General features: G+C 42.3%; 1 protein-coding gene across 1 annotated transcript in view; it reads right to left on the reverse strand.

The window, feature by feature from the left end:
- Window positions 1–1,873: 1,873 nt before the first annotated feature.
- Window positions 1,874–18,588, reverse strand: part of LOC109904230 (EH domain-containing protein 4-like) — a 43,213-nt gene continuing 26,498 nt past the window's right edge. Inside the window, exons 4-6 of the mRNA XM_020501456.2 lie at window positions 8,971–9,383; window positions 7,105–7,269; window positions 1,874–2,607 (exon numbers count right to left, since the gene is read on the reverse strand). Coding sequence (XP_020357045.1) covers window positions 2,050–2,607; window positions 7,105–7,269; window positions 8,971–9,383 — 1,136 coding nt within the window. The 3' untranslated portion in view covers window positions 1,874–2,049. The remainder of the gene's footprint in view (window positions 2,608–7,104; window positions 7,270–8,970; window positions 9,384–18,588) is intronic.

Genomic DNA, 18,588 nt, shown 5'->3' on the forward strand with positions numbered 1-18,588 from the left:
CTCTGTATCACTTGATAAGACACCGTTAACCAACCAATTAAAAAAATATATTTTAAAAAGTAAGTAAAAAATATCAAGGCAAAAAAAGAAAAGCCTTTAATTCCAATTTTAGTAGGATTACTGCATAAGACTAGATTCTGGATCAATGTCTAACAGGAGGGGTCAAATCTGACTAAAAAAACATGCGTCCCAAAAGCCAAACTAGCACACTACTTAGTATGCCAATACATCACACCATACTAGAGGTTGACCGATTAATCGGAATGGCCGATTAATTAGGGCCGATTTCAAGTATTCATAACAATCGGAAATCGGTATTTTTGGACGTTTTTTTTTTTTACACTTTTATTTAACTAGGCAACTCAGTTAAGAACACATTCTTATTTTCAATGACGGCCTAGTAACGGTGGGTTAACTGCCTTGTTCAGGGGCAGAACCATTGCACACCATGAGGAGCCTGCCTGTTAAGCGAATGCAGTAGAAGCCAAGTTAAGTTGCTAGCTAGCATTAAACATATATTATAGAAAACAATCAATAAATCAATCATAATCACTTGTTAACTACACTTGGTTGATGATATTACAAGTTTATCTAGCGTGTCCTGCATTGCATATAATCGATGCAATGCAGGGGGATGATTTAACAAAAGCGCATTTGCGAAAAAAGCACAATCATTGCACGACTGTACCTAACCATAAACACCAATGCCTTTCTTAAAATCAATACACAGAAGTATATATTTTTAAACATGCATATTTAGCTAAACGAAATTCAGGTTAGCAGGCAATATTAACCAGGTGAAATTGTGTCACTTCTCTTGCGTTCATTGCATGCAGAGTCAGGGTATATGCCACAGTTTGGACCGCCTGGCTCATTGCGAACTAATTTGCCAGAATTTTACGTAATTATGACATAACATTGAAGGTTGTGCAATGTAACAAGAATATTTAGACTTAGGTATGCCACCCGTTAGATAAAATACCAAACAGTTCCGTATTTCACTGAAAGAATAAACGTTTTGTTTTCGAAATGATAGTTTCCAGATTCGACCATATTAATGACCAAAGGCTCGTATTTCTGTGTGTTATTATGTTAGAATTAAGTCTATGATTTGATATTTGATAGAGCAGTCTGACTGAGCGATGGTAGGCAGCAGCAGGCTCGTAAGCATTCATTCAAACAGCACTTTCGTGCGCTTTGCCAGCAGCTCTTCGCATGCACAGCGCTGTTTATGACTTCAAGCCTATCAGCCAAATGGTGGTGTAACCGATGTGAAATGGCTAGCTAGTTAGCGGGGTGCGCGCTAATAGCGTTTCAAACATCACTCGCTCTGAGACTTGGAGTAGTTATTCCGCTTGCTCTGCAAGGGCCGCGGCATTTGTGGAGTGATGGGTAACGCTGCTTCAAGTGTGGCTGTTGTCGATGTGTTCCTGGTTCGAGCCCAGGGAGGAGCGAGGAGAGGGACGGAAGCTATACTGTTACACTGGCAATACTAAAGTGCCTATAAGAACATCCAATAGTCAAAGGTATATGAAATACAAATGGTATAGAGAGAAATAGTCCTATAAATACTATATTAACTACAACCTAAAACCTCTTACCTTGGAATATTGAAGTCTCATGTTAAAAGGAACCACCAACTTTCATATGTTCTCATGTTCTGAGCAAGGAACTCAAACGTTAGCTTTTTTACATGGCACATATTGTAGTTTTATTTCTCCAACACTTTGTTTTTGCATTATTTAAACCAAATTGAACATGTTTCATTATTTATTTGAGGCTAAATTGATTTGTATTGATATATTATATTAAGTTAAAATAAGTGTTCATTCAGTATTGTTGTAATTGTCATAATTACAAATACAATTTTTTATTTATTTTTAAAGCGGCCGATTAATCGTTATCGGCTTTTTTTTGGTCATCCAATAATCGGTATCGGCGTTGAAAAATCATAATCGGTCGACCTCTACACCATACTACATAGTGCACAAGTTTGAGCATTGGGACACAATAGAGTGTCCTCTCCATTGGTGTTTTTTTGGCTTGTCTTTAGTTCTCGTCATGGTTGTAGAGGATGTCAGCGACCTCGTTCTTCCTGTGGGCGGGAGGCACCAGGTGGTGAGGTAGCTCGGTGGGCAGCTCGTACCCCTCCAGCTTCACCTTGATCAGGTGCTGCGCCAGGGCAAACTCCTCGTCATCCAGCATGCCGTCTTTATCACAGTCCGCCAGCTTCCAGATCTTCCCCAGGACTGTGTTGGGCAGACTGGAGTTCATCATTTCCTTCTTGGCGTTGACTCCACTGATCTTTCCGTTGATGGGGTTCATGGAGTAGAAAATCTCATCGTACTTGTGTTTGTCACGGCTTACGATCCAGTCCTCGCAGTCAGACCCGGCGCTGATGCCCTCTCCGTAGCCCTGGCCGAAGGGACCGTCTTGGGAGCCCTCAAAGGCCCCGCCGCTCACCATGGCGGGGGGTGCCATGCTCTCCTCGTCACGGATCATGGTCATCAGGCCGGAGATCTTGTTAGCCAACATCTTGTCCACAGACTCAATCAGCTTCATCTTCAGGGAGGGGAACTTGCTGAAGTCATAGTGCTGGAGCTGCTCCTGAAAAACAAAGACAGCAAGAAAGTTTAAGAAACAGGGATCAATGTCATTTGTAATCTAGTCCTGCTTCACAAAATAACACATTACAGTAAGACAGAGCTCTCCAACCCTGTTCCTGGAGAGCTACCCTCCTGTAGGGGTTCATTCCAAGCCGAGTTGTAACTAACCTGATTCAGCTTATCAACCAGCTTATTACAATCAGGTGTGCTATATTAGGGTTGGCGTGACAATAGCTCTCCAGGACAGTAGCTCTCCAGGAACAGGGTTTGAGAACCCTGCAGTAAGACAATGGCTTCCCATCTATGCAGACTACCCAATCACTTTTTATAAATACTGTTTACAGGCCTCCTGGGCCGTATACAGTGTTCCTCACTGAGTTCCCTGAATTTCTTTCGAACCTTGTAGTCATGGCAGATAGTATTCAAATTTTTGGTGACTTCAATACTCACATAGAGAAGTCTATAGACCCACTCCAAAATACTTTTGGAGCCATTGACTCAGTGGGTTTTATCCAACATGTCTCAGGACCTATGGATTGCCACAATCAAAACCTGGATCTTATTTTGTCCTGTGGAATAGATATTTTGTATTTAAATGTTTTTCCTCATAACTCTGGACTATCAGATCATCATCTTTTTACGTTGGCAACAAATTATTTGCTTAGACTCCAAAAGCTGCGCTATAAATTCTCAGACAACCAAAATATTCCTTGATGCCCTTCCAGGCTCCCTCTACCTACCGAAGGACATTGGCAGTACAAAAATCAGTTAACTACCTAACCAAGGATCTAAACTTAACCTTTGTAATACACTAGATGCAATGACACCTCAAAAAAAGAAGGAAGGTCTGACAAGAAACTAGATCCCTGGTATACAGAAATTACCCAAGCACTGATGCAAGCATCCAGAAAATTGGAACGGAAATGGCGCTCCACCAAAATGGAAGTCTTCCGACAAGCTTGGAAAGACGGTACCATGCAATATCGAAAAGCCCTCACTGATGTCTGATCAGCCTATTTTTCAACCTGATTGAGGAGAATAAAAACAATACAACATTTATTTTTGATACTGTTGCAAAGTTAACTAAAACAAATAGCATTCCCCAAGTGAGGGTCAATCACCACATTCTTATCGGCAGACTCAACAGCCTTGGATTCTCAAATAATTGCCTCGCCTGGTTCACCAACTACTTCTCTGATAGAGTTCAGTGTGACAAATTGGAGGGCCTGTTGTCCGGATCTCTGGCAGTCTCTATGGGGGTGCCACAGGGTTCAATTCTCGGGCCGACTCTCTCCTCTGAATACATCAATGATGTCGCTCTTGCTGCTGGTGATTCTCTGATCATCTCTACGCAGACGACACCTGTATACCTCTGGCCCTTCTTTGGACACTGTGTTAACTAACCTCCAGACGAGCTTCAATGCCATACAACTCTCTTTCCGTGGCCTCCAACTGCTCTTAAATGCAAGAAAAACTAAATGCATGCTCTTCAACTGCTCGCTGCCCGCACCTGCCCGCCCGTTGACCATCACTACTCTGGACGGTTCTGACTTAGAATATGTGGACAACTACAAATACCGAGGTGTCTGGTTAGACTGTAAACTCGCCTTCCAGACTCACATTAAGCAGCTCCAATCCTAAATTAAATCTAGAATTGGCTTCCTATTTCGCAATAAAGCATCCTTCACTCATGCTGCCAAACATACCCTCGTAAAACTGACCATCCTACCAATCCTCGACTTTGGCGATGTCGTTTACAAAATAGCCCCCAACACTCTACTCAACAAATTGGATGTAGTCTATCACAGTGCCAACCGTTTTGTCACCAAAACCCCATATACTACCCACCACTGCGACCTGTGCGCTCTCGTTGGCTGGCCCTCACTTCATACTCGTCGACAAACCCACTGGCTCCAGGTCATCTACAAGTCTCTGCTAGGTAAAGCCCCGCCTTATCTCAGCTCACTGGTCACCATAGCAGGACCCACCCGTAGCACGCGCTCCAGCAGGTATAGCTCACTGGTCACCCCCAAAGCAAATTCTTTCTTTGGCAGCCTTTCCTTCCAGTTCTCTGCTGCCAATGACTGGAACGAACTGCAAAAATCACTGAAGCTGGAGACTCATATCTCCCTCACTAGCTTTAAGCACAAGCTGTCAGAGCATCTCACAGATCCCTGCACCTGTACATAGCCCATCCAACTACCTCATCCCCATACTATATTTATGTATTTATCTTGCTCCTTTGCACCCCAGTATCTCTACTTGTACATTCATCTTCTGCACATCTACCATTCCAGTGTTTAATTGCTATATTGTAATTACTTCGCCGCCATGGCCTATTTATTGCCTTACATTTCTTATCCTACCTCATTTGCACATACTGTATATAGACTTTTTCCCGACTGTATTATTGACTGTATGTTTGTTTATTCCATGTGTAACTCTGTGTTGTTGTATGTGTCAAACTGCTTTGCTTTATCTTGGCCAGGTCGCAGTTGGAAATGAGAACTTGTCCTCAACTAAATAAATAAAGGTGAAATAAAAATAAATTTAAAACTTTGGTTTATTCAACTTTTTATTTAAAAAAATTACAAATATTTTCTTACTTAAAAAAATACCTCTGCATTGTTGGTTAAGGGCTTGTCAAGTAAGAATTTGACAGAAATGCGCCGACTTGCATGTGACAAATAACATTTGATTTGATAATAATAAAGCCTAAAGTCACCATGCGCAATGCCAAGCGTAAGCTGGAGTGGTGTAAAGCTCGCCGCCATTGGATTCTGGAGCAGTGGAAATGCGTTCTCTGAAGTGATGAATCACGCTTCACCATCTGGCAGTCCGACAGACGAATCTGGGTTTGGCGGATGCCAGGATAACACTACCTGCCCCAATGCATAGTGCCAATTGTAAAGTTAGGTGGAGGAGAAATAATGGTCTGGGGCTGTTTTTCATGGTTTGCGTTAGGCCCCTTAGATCCAGTGAAGTGAAATGTTAACACTACAGCATACAATGACATTCTAGACAATTCTGTGCTTCCATTCTGTGGCAACAGTTTAGGGAAGGCCCTTTCATTTTTCAGCATGACAATGCCCCCGTGCAGAAATCGAGGTCCATACAGAAATAGTTTGTTGAGATCGGTGTGGAAGAACTTGACTAGCCTGCCCAGAGCCCTGACATCAACCCCATCAAACACCTTTGGGATGAATTGGAACGCCGACTGCGAGCCTGGCCTAATCGCCCAACACCAGTGCCCGACCTCACGAATGCTCTTGTGGCTTGTATTTGCAAGTCCCCGCAGCAATGTTTCAACATCTAGTGGAAAGCCTTCCGAGAAGAGTGGAGGCCATTATAGCAGCAAATCTGAACCAACTCCAGAGATGTTCGACAAGCAGGTGTCAACATACTTGTGGTCATGTAGTGTATATTGATCCTGACTGACTTGGGTGGCCATGAGCTGTCCATTGTCGTTTATATGAGGAAACTTCTAGGCCACATCTGTAAAGCAGGGATTAGGCTTTCCCTGATATGACTCCATTATTGTGGTGTCTAATGGACCCTACAGTCATATCAGGGCTACGATTAGGGTGGGATGACCAAAGGATATGCAACGGTTACATTGGCTTAAGGTCTCAGGTCTCGGTGGTGCTGTGTTGAACATTTTGTTAAGTAAACACCCATGACTAAAAAGCAGAGAAATTTGAGACTATGGCAGGTGGTCCCTCTCCTCAACACACAATAACAGGACAGGGAACTACACTGATCAATGGTGGAGCATTCTCTCAAGACAATGTCTCACAACCAGCTGTGGTGATTCTCTATGTTCAACGAGTTGAGCTTTTCCCTTCCTAATCCAAAGCCAGGCTCAGTCTGCCTCTGACGCTTAGCTCGCTCTACTCTCTGTAGCTGACAGAAAACAGCTGCTTTCACACAGAGCTGGGGAGGTGCCAGAGGTGTGGCCGTCTCTCGCTTTCAACTGGATGGCAACGTCCAGCAGTGCTAAATGATGCCCAATGATGAAGTTTTGATGAACTGTTGATGTTTGAGATCTGCACCCTCCATCTACCCCTTTACTTGTATCTGCAAGTACTGTTTCACTACTCATGCTGAGGTATGCAAGATGACTGAAATGACTATGGGTACATACGGTATTTGATAATACTCTGCATTTCAGATGAGCCACTGAGTTGCACCTAGATAAAAATCTATTATGTTTTTATTTAACTAGGCAAGTCAGTTCAGAACAAATTCTTATTTTCCATGACAGCCTAGGAACAGTGAGTTAACTGCCTTCAGGGGCAGAACGACAGATTTTTACATTGTCAGCTCAGGGATTTGATCTTGCAACCTGCCTAGTGTCCCAAATGGCACCCTATTCTTTTTTTTGTGCACTAACTTTGACCAGGGCTCTGGTCAAAAGTAGTGCAGGGGAATAGGGTGCCATTTGGGAAGTAACCATATGAATTATTCTGAATTTGGGGGGCATGGTAACCCAGCGGACCTGCATCTTGACGACATTGGGAAAGTCTCCAGGGGAGATGTGGTGCTCTCTCTGCAGTATGGTGTAGATCTCAGGAAGTCTCATGATCAGTTCCTCTTTCTTCTTCTCCTTCCCAAACAACGACGGCATCTCTTTCTTCAGGTAGCTGATGATGTAGGCATGCACCTATGGGAGAGATGTAGAGAGAGTATTAGTATGGTCAAGCCTGAGCCACTTGTCTATTTATGTCATTTCCAGATTTCAGCTTTCCACATATTCAAATAAGGTTCTATTACACTGTATGTATGAGGTCATGCTGCTTTTGATACAACTTTTGTCTACATCTTTGTGGTATTCTTCCTTCTACATGCTTGATATTTTCATCTGGTTTCATAATAATAATGATTTGGTGGGTGATTACATTTGTCCTATTTCACACATCTACAAGTGTGTATACGCATGTGTGAATTGGAAATGTGTTTTTCACATGTCTCAACTCCCCCGGAGACACCCTCAGAGAATGGGGTCACGGCCAGGGACAGCCATTATCAACAGACGACACTGTTGATGAGACTTGTACAGTGTATTTGTGAACTGAAATTGTATAAGGGGAAATGATAAGGTGGGTTAAAACAGAATACATCAGATAGAAGCTGATTGCATTAATTCACCAGGTTCCTTCAACCTCCAAGCATTGTTGGACCCGCAGGGTTATCAATATGTTCCTCATGTTTGCAAGTGCGACTCCACCTTGTAAATGTCCTTGCCAGGGGGAACATTCAACAACACCGGTGTTTACACAATCATTTCCTCAATAAAGTAGGTTTGGGAGGAAGTTCGCTCCTGGGGATAAAGTAAGGTTGTGCCTTTTAGTTTCCAGAGAATATGAGAATGTTTATTCCTCTTGGAAGCAGGCAGGCATTGAGGGATGGGCAAACAGACGGACGGACAGAGACAGACAGGGTTGGCGTGAACACTATGGTGCTGGAAGCTGGAGTGCCAGTGCTTACAAGCAGGCAGGCAGGAAGAGGTTCAGAGGGTGGGTAAATATGGGCCTTGGTTTTTTTCAGGACTTCATACATTCCTCTCTGACCAGGGGTGGGGGGTGACTGAGACCGGCAGGGCCAACCTGGAGTGCTTTACTACCTCACATGGTTTCACACACTCTCAGCATAGCAGGAAGTAATGTGGAGAGCTGCTGGATTTCTGTTTGTCTGGCCAGTTGGAAAATATTGCGGAAGAGATAAGGGTACACTCTGAGGAAAGGCCCTCCTCTGTTCTGGATAAATTGCTTTGTGTGCTGCAGGGAGACTTAAGTACCAGTCTGAATGGAAATACTGTAAACCAGGGATCCCAGAGGAAGTGTTCATGTTGCACAACAGGCCAAAAACAACACAGGTGTAAGACCACATGGTCAGACTTAAAGTTGTAGTTTGGGATCTTAAGCACACTTAAGTGCCGATACAATATGTATAGCGATTCTCACGATTCTATATTTATTGCAATTTGATACTGCGGTTCTACTGCGATTTGATGTTCCAAACATATTGCACACTATGTCTCCTGAAGAGAGATGAGATTGCATTGTAAAATTAGTTTTGATCAGTCATGGAAATGAATGGTGCTGAAAACATGTTGGCTCACTAATTAAAAAGATAGAGAACAAGGATGAAACATTTTTGCAAAGGTTCCGTACAGCCGACTAGCGCTAGCTGAGCAAAAAATGTAAAATATTTTCAAATCGAGTCAAAGTATATATAATATTGTCCCCCCCCCAATCACTAATAGAGACATGGGTCTTATTAGGACTATTGGCCTCCAGGGACAGCACAAGAATGGGCAGGGCAGAGTAGGTACTGGGGGAGTACAGTTACAGTAACACCTTACCTTAGCAAGTCGAGCTCGTTTGATGAGGTCATTGAGTTTGCGTAAGGCAGCGTTCCGGGGCAGGCCCTGGATGTCCTTGAAGAGGTCCTGGGCCTCTGCCTCAAAGAGCCTCCGGTTCTCCGTGTTCTGCAGGGGCTTGGCCCAGAATGAGCCCAGGTAGACCCTCACCACCTCGGGTGTGTTGATGACTTTCCCAAGGGACCACATCAGAGCTCCGTAGACCCTCATCAGCTGCTGGCTGTCCACCTGGTCAGCCTTGTTCAGCACCACGCGGATCTTGTCATCCTGGCCACGGAAAGCCTTGATGGCCTCAGAGAACTCGTCTGAGATGTCCAGTTTGTGGGCGTCGAAGAGCAGGATGATGCGGTCCACCCGCTCTCCGAACCATCGCAGCACCTCAGAGAAATCATAGCCTGTTGAGCGGGAAAAAGAAACAATATTACAATCATGACGCTCAGCCAACACTGAAGTAGTATCATTGTTGTATTAACAACAATTACCGAAATTCATCTGTTCCGCTATTGTTTGTAGCCTTGTTTGTTTGTAGCCAATGATTTCCTGGACTTGAAAAGAAAGATGTAACGCAAACAAATATCAGCCACAAATCAAACACTAGATGTTTATATGTCCTCTAACTAAGAGCGCTACAGCGGCCCAAGGGTGAAAGAACTATCTAAAAGTCACCACTAGTGTTTATACAACAGCCAACCAGCATCTTTGAAAATGACTAAACTATGGGCATCCTGAAACAGAATGAGTGTTTACCTAATAGAATGAGTGTTTACCCAATAGAATGAATGTTTACCTACTTGTAGACAAAATACACACCGAGGTACACATACACTAGCCTACAGATACAGGTTAAATCATGTGCACGTGGCAGCTGTGGCACTCCTTAAAAATATATATATATATGTTTTGGCTCATTGACAAGTACCGGTATTTTAGAAGGTCTCCCTCCAAAGATTTTCTATTGGGTTCAGGTCTGGAGACTGGCTAGGCCACTCCAGGACCTTGAGATGCTTCTTATGGAGCCACTCCTTAGTTGCCCTGGCTGTGTGTTTCGGGTCGTTGTCATGCTGGAAGACCCAGCCACAACCCATCTTCAATGTTCTTACTGAGGGAAGGAGGTTGTTGGCCAAGATCTCGTGATACATGGCCCAATCCATCCTCGCCTCAATACGGTGCACTCGTACTGTCCCCTTTGCAGAAAAGCAACCCCAAAGAATGACGTTTCCACCTCCATGCTTCACGGTTGGGATGGTGTTCTTGGGGTTGTACTCATCCTTCTTCTTCCTCCAAACACGGCGAGTGGAGTTTAGACCAAAAAGCACTACTTTTGTCTCATCAGACCACATGACCTTCTCCCATTCTTCCTCTGGATCATCCAGATGGTCATTGGCAAACTTCAGACGGGCCTGGACATGCACTGGCTTGAGCAGGGGGACCTTGCGTGCGCTGCAGGATTTGAATCCATGACGGCGTAGTGTGTTCCTAATGGTTTTCTTTGAGACTGTGGTCCCAGCTCTCTTCAGGTCCTTGACCAGGTCCTGCTGTGTAGTTCTGGGCTGATCCCTCACCTTCCTCATGATCATTGATGCCCCACGAGGTGAGATCTTGCATGGAGCCCCAGACCGAGGGTGATTGACCGTCATCTTGAACTTCTTCCATTTTCTAATAATTGCGCCAACAGTTGTTGCCTTCTCACCAAGCTGCTTGCCTATTGTCCTGTAGCCCATCCCAGCCTTCTGCAGGTCTACAATTTTAACCCTGATGTCCTTACACAGCTCTCTGGTCTTGGCCATTGTGGAGAGGTTGAAGTCTGTGTGATTGAGTGTGTGGACAGGTGTCTTTTATACAGGTAACGAGTTCAAACAGGTGCAGTTAATACAGGTAATGAGTGGAGAACAGGAGGGATTCTTAAAGAAAAACTAACAGGTCTGTGAGAGCCAGAATTCTTACTGGTTGGTAGGTGATCAAATACTTATGTCATGCAATAAAATGCAAATGAATTACTTAAAAATGATACAATGTGATTTTCTGGATTTTTGTTTTAGATTCCATTTCTCACAGTTGAAGTGTACCTATGAAAAAAATTACAGACCTCTACATGCTTTGTAAGTAGGAAAACCTTCAAAATCGGCAGTGTATCAAATACTTGTTCTCCCCACTGTACATTTAAACTCAGTTTTTCACAATTCCTGACATTTAATCCAAGTTAAAATTCCCTGTTTTAGGTCAGGTAGGATAACCACTTTATTTTATGAATGTGAAATGTCAGAATAATAGTAGTGAGAATGATTTATTTCTGCTTTTATTTCTTTGATCACATTCCCAGTGGGTCAGAAGTTTACATACACTCAATTAGTATTTGGTAGCATTGCCTTTAAATTGTTTAACTTTAGTCAAATGTTTCGGGTAGCCTTCCACAAGCTTCCCACAATAAGTTGGGTGAGTTCTGGCCCATTCCTCCTGACAGAGCTCATACATGCTTTTCAGTTCTGCCCACAAATGTTCTATGGGATTGAGGTCAGTGCTTTGTGATGGCCACTCCAATAGTTTTGCCACAACTTTGGAAGTATGCTTAGGGTCATTGTCCATTTGGAAGACCCATTTGCGATCAAGCATTAACTTCCTGACTGATGTCTTGAGATGTTGCTTCAATATAGCCACATCATTTTTCCTACCTCATGATGCCATCTATTTTGTGAAGTGCACCAGTCCCTCCTGCAGCAAAGCACCCCCACAAATGATGCTTCCACCCCCGTGCATCACGGTTGGGATGGTGTTCTTCGGCTTGCAAGCCTCCCCCTTTTTCCTCCAAACATAATGATGGTCATTATGGCCAAACAGTTCTATTTTTGTTTCATCAGACCAGAGGACATTTCTCCAAAAGTTTGATCTTTGTCCCCATGTGCAGTCGCAACCCGTAGTCTGTCTGTTTTATGGCGGTTTTGGAGCAGGGGCTTCTTTCTTGCTGAGCGGCCTTTCAGGTTATGTCGACATAGGACTCGTTTTACTGTGGACATAGATACTTTTGTACCTGTTTGCTCCAGCATCTTCACAAGGTCCTTTGCTGTTGTTCTGGGATTGATTTACACTTTTCGCACCAAAGTCATCTCTAGGAGACAGAACGCATCTCCTTCCTGAGCGGTATGACAGGTGCGTGGTCCCATGGTGTTTATACTTGCGTACTATTGTTTGTACAGATGAACATGGTACCTTCAAGTGTTTGGAAATTGAGGTCTTGGCTGATTTCATTTGATTTTCCCATGATGTCAAGCAAAGAGGCACTGACTTTAAAGGTAGGCCTTGAAATACATCCACAGGTCCACCTACAATTGACTCAAATGATGTCAGTTAGCCTATCAGAAGATTCTAAAGCCATGACATAATTTTTGGGAATTTTATAAGCTGTTTAAAACTTCTTATGGCTGGGGGCAGTATTGAGTAGCTTGGATGAATAAGGTGACGAGAGTAAACTGCCTGCTACTCAGGCCCAGTTGCTAATATATGCATATTATTAGATTAGGATATATATTTGGATAGAACACACTCTGAAGTTTCTAAAACTGTTTGAATGATGTCTGTGAGTATAACAGAACTCTTTTATGAAATCTGACACAGCGGTTGCATTAAGGAGAAGTTTATCTAATGTTCCATGCATAACACTTGTATTTTCATCAACTTTGCAAAATCACTGGATGTTTTGGAAGCAAAACATTACTGAATGTAACACGCCAATGTAAACTGAGATTTTTGGATATAAATATGAACTTTATCGAACAAAACATACATGTATTGTGTAACATGAAGTCCTATGAGTGTCATCTGATGAAGATCATCAAAGGTTAGTGATTCATTTTATCTCTATTTCTGCTTTTTGTGACTCCTCTCTGTGGCTGGAAAAATGGCTGTATTTTTCTGTGACTAGGTGCAGACCTAACATAATCGTTTGGTGTGCCTTTGTCGTAAAGCCTTTTTGAAATTGGACAATGGTGGGATTAACAACAAGTTTATCTTTAAAATGGTGTAAAATACCTTTAATTTTATGAATTTAAATTATGAGATTTCTGTTGTTTTGAACTTGGCGCCCTGCACTTTCACTGGCTGTTGTCATATCGATCCCAGGATCTAAGCCATAAGAAGTTAACCTTTTACAGTAGGGGGCAGCATTTTCACTTTTGGATTGCGTGCCCAAACTACTCTGTCCCAGATGCTAATATATGCATATTATTAGTATTGGATAGAAAACACTCTGAAGTTTCTAAAATTGTTTGAATGATGTCTGTGAGTAAAACAGAACTCATATGGCAGGCAAACCCCTGAGAAGAAATCCAAACAGGAAGTGAGAAGTTGATTTTCAAAACAATGCCTATTCAAATCCCTGTTATTTATGGATGTGCTTGCACTTCCTTGGGCTTCCACTAGATGTCAACGTCTTTAGAACCTGTTTTGAGGATTCTACTATAAAGGAGGGGCTCATAGGAGCTATTTGAGTGAGTGGTCTGGCAGAGAGCCTCGGTCTCATGACGCTCGCTCCCGAGAGAGTTAGCTCCCCTTCCAATGCTTTTCTTCAGACAATGAAATTCTCCGGTTGGAACCTTATTGATGATATATGTTAAAAACATCCTAAAGATTGATTGCAGACATGTTTTGACTTGTTTCTACGACCTGTAACGGAACCTTTTGAGTTTTTGTCATGGAGGAAAAGGTTGCGCCTCATGAAGATGGATTACTGGGCTGAACACGCTCACAACAAGTGGCTAAATGATGGGCTTTATGGAACTTTATGGAACAAATCAGTCATTTATTGTTGAACTGGGATTCCTGGGAGTTATTTCTGATGAAGCTCATCAAAGGTAAGTGAATATTTATAGTGTTTTCTTTAACGAATGTTGACTCCAAGATGGCAGAGTTGTCCTTGGCTGTTTTTGGGTACTGAGCGCCATTCTCAGATTATGCTTTTTCCGTTAAAAAAAAAATCTGACACAGCGGTTGCATAGAGGATAAATCTATCTTTAATTCTGTGAATAACACTTGCATCTTTTATCAATATTTATTATGAGTATTTCTGGGAAAATCACCGGATGTTTTGGAATCAAAACATTACTGCACGTAAAGTGCCAATGTAAACTGAGATATTTGGATATAAATATGCACATTATCGAACAAAACATACATGTATTGTGTAACATGATGTCCTATGAGTGTCATCTGATGAAGATCATCAAATGTTAGTGTTTAATTTTATCTATATTTCTGCTTTTTGTGACTGCTATCTTTGGCTGGAAAAATTTGTTTTTTTGACTTGGCTATGAGCTAACATAATCATATGTTGTGTTTTCGCTGTAAATCATTTTTGAAATCGGACACCATGGGTAGATTAGCAAGATGTTTATCTTTCATTTGCTCTATTGGACTTGTTAATGTGTTAAAGTTACATATTTCAAAAAAATATTTTTGAATTTCGCGCACTGCCTTTACAGCAGAATGTTGTCGTTGGGTTTCGCTAGCGGAACACCTTATCCATCAGATTAAAGGCACAGTCAACTTAGTGTATGTAAACTTCTGACCCACTGGAATTGTGATACAGTGAATTATAAGTGAAATAATCTGTCTGTAAGCAATTGTTGGAAAAATGACTTGTGTCATGCACAAAGTAGATGTCCTACACAACTTGCCAAAACTATAGTTTGTTAACAAGAAATTTGTGGAGTGGCCTCTAACCTAAGTGTTTGTACACCTCCGACTTCAACTGTATGTAGTAGGGATGCACGATATATCGGTAAGCATATCGGAATCGGACGATATTAGTTAAAAATGCCAACATCGGCATCGGCTCTATGTACAGTCGTGGCCAAAGATTGAGAATGATACAAATATTAATTTTCACAAAGTCTGCTGCCTCAGTTTGATTGATGGCAATTTGCATATACTCCAGAATGTTATGAAGAGTGATCAGATGAATTACAATTAATTGCAAAGTCCCTCTTTGCCATGCAAATGAACTGAATCCCCCCAAAATATTTCCACTGCATTTCAGTCCTGCCACAAAAGGACCAGTTGAGATCATGTCAGTGATTCTCTCGTTAACACAGGTGTGAGTGTTGATGAGGACAAGGCTGGAGATCACTCTGGCATGCTGATTGAATAACAGACTGAAAGCTCCAAAAGGAGGGTTGTGCTTGGAATCATTGTTCTTCTTCTGTCAACCATGGTTACCTGCAAGGAAACACGTGCTGTCATCATTGCTTTGCACAAAAAGGGCCTCACAGCAAGGATATTGCTGCCAGTAAGATTGCACCTAAATCAACCATTTATCAGATCATCAATAACTTCAAGGAGCGGTTCAATTGTTGTGAAGAAGGCTTCAGGGCGCCCAAAAAAAGACCGCAAGCGCCAGGACCGTCTCCTAAAGTTGATTCAGCTGCGGGATCGGGGCACCACCAGTACAGAGCTTGCTCAGGAATGGCAGCAGGCAGGTGTGAGTGCATCTGCAAGCACTGTGAGGCAAAGACTTTTGGAGAATGGCCTGGTGTCAATAAGGGCAGCAAAGAAGGCACTTCTCTTCAGGAAAAACATCAGGGACAGACTGATATTCTACAAAAGGTACAGGGATTGGACTGCTGAGGACTGGGATAAAGTCATTTTCTCTGATGAATCCCCTTTCCGATTGTTTGGGGCATCTGGAAAAAAGCTTGTCCGGAGAAGACAAAGTGAGCGCTACCATCAGTCCTGTGTCATGCCAACAGTAAAGCATCCTGAGACCATTCATGTGTGGGGTTGCTTCTCAGCCAAGGGAGTGGGCTCACTCACAATTTTGCCTAAGAACACAGCCATGAATAAGAATGGTACCAACAAATCCTCAGAGAGCAACTTCTCCCAACCATCCAGGAACAGTTTGGTGACGAACAATGCCTTTTCCAGCATGATGGAGCACCTTGCCATAAGGCAAAAGTGATAACTAAGGAACTCGGGGAACTAAACATCGATATTTTGGGTCCATGGCCAGCAAACTCCCCAGACCTTAATCCCATTGAGAACTTGTGGTCAATCCTCAAGAGGCGGGTGGACAAACAAAAACCCACAAATTCTGACAAACTCAAAGCATTGATGATGCAAGAATGGACTGCCATCAGTCAGGATGTGGCCCAGAAGTTAATTGACAGCATGCCAGGGCGGATTGCAGAGATCTTGAAAAAGAAGGGTCAACTCTGCAAATATTGACGCTTTGCATCAACTTCTGTCAATTGTCAATAAAATGAGCATGCTGAGACTGACAGCACAGTGGGTCGACAAGGATTTCGTACTGAGGAAAGCCGTATTGCATGCTCAAGAATGTTCTGGTTCTCATACCACTGCTGCCATTTCAATGGCATTTGAGAACATGTTTGAAACTTGGAAAATCCCCAAGAACAAAGTACACGCTGTGCTATGTGATGATGCACGTAACATGACAAAGGCTTTGGAAGAATGCGGAGTCGTCAGTTTGCCATGCATGGCACGCACGCTGCAACTGGCTGTGAACGAAGGTGTTTTGGCCCACACATCTGACAGTGGCAACAGGTAGGAAGATAGTGGGTTATGTTAAACACTCACAGTTAGCATACAGCCGCCTGCAAGCAATACAGGAGCAGCTTGGAGTGAAAACAAAAATACTTAAACAAGACGTTTCCACCAGATGGAAGAGTACTTTTTACATGATGGAGAGCCAGCTGAAACAGAAATGAGTACTTGGTGTGTATGTAGCTAGCTATGAGTTACCTGCAACAATCAGTACAAACCAGTGGACTCTCATTGAAAACATGAATGAATACACTCCTAGCTACATTAGAACAACTGACTGGAGAAATAAGCTCATCAACTATGTCTGCAGCAGACCCTCTGTCATGGCATTGAAACGCCTGCTCAACAAACTGCCGACACAGACCTTGGGGTTAGGCACTGCATCTCAGTGCTAGCTGTGCCACTAGAGATTCTGGGTTCCAGTCCAGGCTCTGTCGCAGCTGGCCGCGACCGGGAGACCCATAGGTTTTGATTATGTTTTACTGGTAATGGGGACATACATGTGTTTGTGTGTGTGTGTGCGTGCATCTCTGTGAGAGAGAGATGTGTTGAATTTTTCTTTTCTGTTACTACATCAGCCAACATTTGCCAATGTGGATCTATGCCTAATGATACTTTGGAATGCAGGAATAATGCAATATGTTGTATTAAATGTACTAACCCCCCCCCCCCTTCCCATTATTTGCAGATACTATCATACTTGACAGAACCTACTATTCCCAGGAAAGAAGATGCATTTGGATACTGGAGAAGTAACAAGCACCGTTTTCCTTCCTAGCTAAAGCTGCTCGCAAGTATCTTGATGGTCCCTGTACTAGTGTGGACAGTGAGCACCTTTTCAGTGCAGCTTCACACATTGTAGACAAAAAAAGAAAGACTCTCTTGCGACAAAGCCGAGCTGGTCCTCTTTGTTAAAAAAAACTTCCCCAAATGTTACAATTGTAATTAGACAGTCATACTGTAACCCAGACATCTAGAGTGACTGGAAAGAAATTGACTAAGTCCTATGGCTTTTCAAGTCAGTTGAGCACATTTGAAAACTTTAAGTTGTGCCATTTATAGCAGTTTATGACAGCCCAGAGTCAGCTAAAATTATTAACTGCATTTTAGTATATTTCTTTCAAAGCATTTTAAGTTTCTCCATACAGTCAAGATTAGATATTAAGAAGAGCCACCAACAAATTAACCATCTTTGTAATACGTGGCAGCTAAAATTTGTGTCATGAATGTCTGTGTTGTGATCAAATTAATGGATTTGTCATTTTTCTCATTTACAAGTTATTAAACAATCTGTTCCTAACTGAACACATGAACATATGACTATATGAACTATTTAACTGTACTAGAATACATAAAAGGCTGCAATATTTTTTTATATTGGTTATCGGTATCTGTATCAAGTTTTTTTGGCAAAGAAAATATTGGATATTGGTATCAGCCAAAAATTTCATATTGGTGCATCCCTAATATGTACATATTACGAGGAATAGTGACCGATAATTAACAGTAGCGTATGTGAGTCAAAAATGTTTGTGTAAAAAGCGTTAATGCAGATAGTTAAATAGTTAACCAAATAGCTACCCGGACTAACTATTAACAGTCACCTTCAGAAAATATCCTTCCTGCTTGACTTATTCCACATTTTGTAGTGTTACAGCCTGAATGTATTAAATATAGATTTTTCTCTCACCCATCTACACACAATAACCCATAATGAAAAAGTGAAAACATGTTTTTACATTTTTTTTTATGTATTTTTTTTTATGTTGAAAATGAAATAAATAAATATCTGATTTACATAAGTATTCACACAGCAAAGGCTATGACACTCCAAATTGAGCTCAGGTGCATCCCATTTCCTTTGATCATCCTTGAGATGTCACTACAACTTCATTGGAGTCCACCTGTGGCCAACTCAATTGTTCAGACATGATTTAGAAAGAAACACAACTGCCTATTGTCATGACGTGGCCCTCTTTGGGTACAGCAAGCACCATCCCCCTCTCACCACCTCTCTCTCTTCCGCCTACACCCAGGCTCTGTTAGGCA

This window comes from Oncorhynchus kisutch, linkage group LG14, assembly GCF_002021735.2.
Source record: "Oncorhynchus kisutch isolate 150728-3 linkage group LG14, Okis_V2, whole genome shotgun sequence".
Taxonomy (NCBI): Eukaryota; Metazoa; Chordata; class Actinopteri; order Salmoniformes; family Salmonidae; genus Oncorhynchus; species Oncorhynchus kisutch.